Raw genomic sequence first — 4,866 nt, forward strand, 5'->3', positions numbered from 1 at the left:
GTCTTCACCGCCACCGCGCCAGCCAGAGCTCCACATCGTCGTAGATCAGTGGGCGGGAGCGATGGATTTAGCTCACCAGCGCAAGAAATAGGGGAGGGGATTGGGGAATCCCGGAGGCGGGCGGATAGGGTTTCGCCCTGTATACTCGTGGCAAACCTGTAAATATACCATGTGGAGGAGGAGGGCAGTTTGTGGGCCACCATAAAATCATTTATGGGCCGAGCGACTATACGGGCTCTGGTCTGGCCCAAAAAAGGGGGCCAAACCCGTATAGTCACCGGATTTTGACAGTTCTCACGACTAAAAGGGGTCTGCTAGAGATGCCTTACAAGGCATATCAACATTTCGTACCAAGCTAGACCCTCCGCCAAACAAATAGATGACCATCATCCTTACAAGTAGGTTGAACTCTTATCCATTTGGCAGATTATTAACATAAATTACTGTTGTGCAGCCAGCCAGATTATACAGATCGTATTCACTTCCTGTGTATCCAACATATTTACCAACGTAAATCCTTGGTCTGTACAGCACATATTTACATACATTCCAGTGGAAAATGTAAGATGCCCAGTCAAAGTCCAAAAGAATGTTATGTACCTTGAATGTCAAATATTCTGTGAGCATTAATACAATTTGTCCAGGGGTATATATAAGGAATATGAACCTCTCCAAATGTTTTCTGTGGGCAAATATAAAACTTTTTACAGTTAGCAGGAATATAGATATATAAAGTGCCAGCTGGTGATTGCCAGGTCCTCAGTCTTGATCAAGGTTGGCTCCATACATAGTTATTAACCTCGTAACAAATCAATGATACAAATCTAACGAAAAAGAATATGCCTCTCCACAATAAACATGTCCAAGCTTTGATGAAGAAGTTACTGGTCATGGGTTTTCTCATCGATATCTCCCGATTTGTACCTTACTCATGCTGCTCTCCAGCCTCTGTATGCTTGCCGCAACACGTCCAACATTGGGCTTCGAATCTGTGTCATCCTCATCAACACTGTCAGTGTTAGTCTGTAACTTGGCACCGCTGTTGGCAGGGCCTGTGTTCGCCATCAAAATAGTACCCGTGACATCACTGTTTTCAACACTTCCAGTGTTGGGCTTTGCACTAGTACTGTTGGTATCAACACTGACAATATCTCCACTGCTGGGCTTAACATCCAAGTCCTTGACTTCGCTATTGGCTATGCTTCCAGTGTTCCGCTTTGCATCAAAATTCCTCATATAACTGTTTACAACGCTTCGAATGTTTCGCTTCCCTTCAATGCTCTTTGCATCTCTGTTGGTAACGCTTCCAATGCTGCTCTTTGTGTCAACGCTCTTGTCGTCAGTGCTGGTGCTGCTCCAAGTGATGGGCTTTGTATCAACTGTTTTGTCATCTTTGTTGGAGATGCTTCCAGTGAAAGGCTTTTCATCGGAGCTTTTGGCATTTTTGTTTGTGATGATGCTACCAGAGTGGGGCTTTACATCAGAGTTGTTTCCATCCTTATACATGATTGTTCCAGTGTTGGGATTTACACAAGTGCTTTTGGCATTGCTGTTGGAAATCCTTTCAGTGGGTCGTACCACATCAGCATTCTCAGTGTTACTGTTGATACTGCTTTTAGTGTTCCCCTTTGCATCAATTCTTTGGGCACAACTGTCAGGCATGCTCCCGAAGTTGCATGTTACATCACTGCTCTTAGAAGCAATGTTGGTAACATTCTTACCATCATCACGCTGAAGCCATTTATTCTTTAGACAGTGTGCAGCTGTCGGGCGCTTCTCTGGGGCAAAATCAAGTAAAGGGCATAGAAACTCAGCAAATTCCCGAGCATCTGATTGAGGAATTTTATATTTGTCAACTAGGACACGTTCAATAGACGAGAATTTCAGTCTTCTTATCCGCTTCAGATCTCCATGGCGATCAAAATACTCCTTCGATTTTGTTCCCATCGTAGCAATCTGAATTCGTGGCAAAAAAATATACTGCTGAGTTTGTTGATTGTATCGAAAACGTTTAGTCAGAATAAAAGTACATGTACCTTTCTAGGCATCTTTCCTAAGACCTCCATCATTAAAGCCAAGTGATCCTGTAATATTGAACGCTTAGTCATTAACAAAATGCATGAGATATGAAGTGGAACGTCTACAAATATTAGTACAGACAGGAAATTTATTTCCAGTTCCTACATCATATAATAAATTCAAAGTATATATACTTTATTTTAGGAAGTGTTTCAAAGCCCACAGAAAAATGCCAACTAATACAGTATAATGCTGTGACATTTCCGAGAACTGTACATTAGTCTCATCTCCTTATCTAATTAGAAATGGAGCCCTCTACAAACTCTAGCAGGTACATGTTAACATAGCAAACATCCTTTTGTTATCTGAAAGGACTTCCATCTCTGTTTGGAATATCAATATAATCTGAGTACATTGTATTAACGATACTTTGGATAAACATGTCAGTTGACTCTTCAACACGATATCATGTGCCAACATTGTAGTTTCTTCACATTCCTCAAATTCAATCTACCTTGCAAATGCGCCACGTGATTGAAGGCAATTCAAAAGACAACATAAAGCATCATGGGTTAGGTTAATGCAGAATGTAACAAATACCTCATCTTCGCTGTACCCATGCCCTTCCTTGGGCGTAAATAGCATTTCGCCCGTTGCGAGCTCAAACGCAATACAAGCAAACGACCACATATCAACAGGAAATGAGTATCCTGCACCAAGAATGACCTCTGGTGCCCGGTACTGCCTTGTCTGAATAAAATCTGTAAATTGCTTGTCAGCCCAACAAGCATTTCCAAAATCTACAATCTTGCATGTCATGTCAATCCCATCCAAGCTTCTTTCTGAGCGTGCAAATTCTGCAGCTGATTTTCTTTTCTCAGCAAGCTTTGCGAGCACCCTCCTTGCTCTCATCTTCAGTTTCTTATCAATCGGGTTAAGAACAGCTTCTCCATTAGGATTCCCCTCAGGCCTCTCAAGATTAGGTTTAAGTCCGGAGCGAATGGGATCCTTTGAGGGATCGATTGTTGAAACAAGTAGGACATTTTCAAGTTTCAAATCTGAATGGATGATTGCAAGCTCTCCATGCAAGTAATCAAGACCTACCAAAATGGACCTGCATATTTCCTTCACCCTACCCAGTCCAATGCCTTTGTAGCGGTTGTACTGTACTAGCTTAAGTAAGCTGTCTCCAAGGAATTCAAAGACAAGGCAGATATGCTGCCCATTTGGCCCTGCATGCTTGAAGTGATCTATCAACTGGATGGTGCATTTACAGTTTGAAGGATCTCTCTTAGTGATCTCCGAGAGGAACTCAATTTCATGAAGAGCAGCTTGAGCAAACTCTGGTGCACTCTTCTGAATCTTAAGAGCAACAAATTTCTACAAATAAGGGAGCATTATCATGATCAGCACATCCTATGCACAAGTGAAGCAATAAAATTGTAACGTTTTAGAATTCAGGTCATGCTAAGAGAGATGCAGCTAACCATAACAACTCAATTATGAACATATTTCATGTTAACCAACATAATTTGTGACTAAATGCCATTATGGCATTATACACAACATTAAAAGAACTGTCCAAGACCTTTAATTTGTTAAAAGAGTAACTGTAATTTTCTACGGCATAATTGGCTATTTAACTGGGCCATGTAAAACCACCCAGGCTAATCATTCAGTCATCAAAAAGTTGATGTTTTCCCCAGTAGCAGCAGAAATGGATTAACAAATCCCCCGCCAAGGGAAAAAAAATGACAAACTAAATCCGCACTCTAGTAAATAGAAAACCTATATACTACTGTACACGCAGCCACCATCGGTCCCTTTCCGGGGACCACGCGCAGGGGCGCGCGTCCGCAACAAGGAGCTGACCAGTGAGTCGGCAGCCGCCGCCTTATGATCCAATCGATTTCGACTTTAACAACCCACCCACCCACCTCTAATTCGACAAAGGACGAGATCTAGACCACGCGTGCATTAGACGGAGGATACTACTGGATCGCGATCATCTCCGGTTCGGGGGCTGGAAGGATCAGATAGGATCTCGGTCGGAACAGGGTGGAATCAAGGTTGGGAAAGCGGCCGACGGACCTGGGACGCGACGTCGAAGGCGAGCCAGACGGTGGAGAAGTTGCCCCACCCGAGTTTGCGCTGGGTGACGTAGCGTCCGGCGGAGAACTGGTCCCCAGGGCGCACGGCGTGGTATCCGCCCTTGCGGTACCCGTCGACCCCCTCGTCGTCCTCCTCCTCCTCGTCGCCCGACGACGACGGCGACAGCGACGCCCGCGACATTGCTCCTCCTCCTCCCGAGATCCGGCCTGCGGGGCCCACCTCGATCACCGGCGGCGACGAGGAGCCGTCGGTGGTCGCTCGTTCGTTGGCAAGTTGGTTGATTTTTTTTAGAAGAACAGGGAGGCTCCAAGTTGGTTGATTGGTTGGGGTGGTTTCCTCTTCGGTTGGGTTGGGAATCGCGGAGGCGATCGATGCGAGGGAGGTGGTGGTGGTGGTGGTGGGGTGGGTGTTGCGTTCTTTACTTTTTTCAGGGGGTAGAGGGAGCGAAGCCGCGGAGGCGTGCAGGACGCGACGAGTTTTCACACCTGCTATTTTTGATGTATCGCTTGTCGATCAGCCGGGAGAGTATTTCGCTCTCAGGTTGTCTGTTTTCGAAAAATGAGGTGTGTTTCGCCTTTTTCTCCAGATTTTGAAACATCATATTGCAAAACACATGTCTTTTTTGAACAAGTAAGAGCATTATAGCATCTTCAGCCATTGGATCCCTAGGGGCTCGTAAAATCGCCGTATGGGGACGAACCGGCGCTAAAGTCGGCTTGAGGGTGATCGGGTTTC

General features: G+C 45.0%; 1 protein-coding gene across 1 annotated transcript; it reads right to left on the reverse strand.

Annotated features, from left to right (window-relative positions):
• Positions 1 to 574: 574 nt before the first annotated feature.
• LOC125537082 (serine/threonine-protein kinase SRPK-like) lies at positions 575 to 4,596 on the reverse strand. Its single transcript, XM_048700376.1, has 4 exons — positions 4,111 to 4,596; positions 2,620 to 3,399; positions 2,037 to 2,084; positions 575 to 1,956 (listed from the first exon to the last, which is right to left on the reverse strand). Exons 1-4 carry the CDS (start codon positions 4,309 to 4,311, stop codon positions 901 to 903), a joined length of 2,085 nt encoding a protein of 694 aa, XP_048556333.1. The 5' UTR covers positions 4,312 to 4,596; the 3' UTR covers positions 575 to 900.
• Positions 4,597 to 4,866: the final 270 nt, after the last annotated feature.

This window comes from Triticum urartu, chromosome 2 (assembly GCF_003073215.2).
Source record: "Triticum urartu cultivar G1812 chromosome 2, Tu2.1, whole genome shotgun sequence".
Taxonomy (NCBI): domain Eukaryota; kingdom Viridiplantae; phylum Streptophyta; class Magnoliopsida; order Poales; family Poaceae; genus Triticum; species Triticum urartu.

What these genes read in the sequence shown, in the direction of transcription:
- LOC125537082 (XM_048700376.1), bottom strand. Translation starts at nt 4,311, where the DNA reads ATGTCGCGGGCGTCGCTGTCGCCGTCGTCGTCGGGCGACGAGGAGGAG. An exon ending in CCTTCGACGTCGCGTCCCAG is followed by an intron (nt 3,400 to 4,110) that starts GTCCGTCGGCCG and finishes CCTTATTTGTAG; the next exon opens with AAATTTGTTGCTCTTAAGAT. An exon ending in TAGGAAAGATGCCTAGAAAG is followed by an intron (nt 1,957 to 2,036) that starts GTACATGTACTT and finishes CCACGAATTCAG; the next exon opens with ATTGCTACGATGGGAACAAA.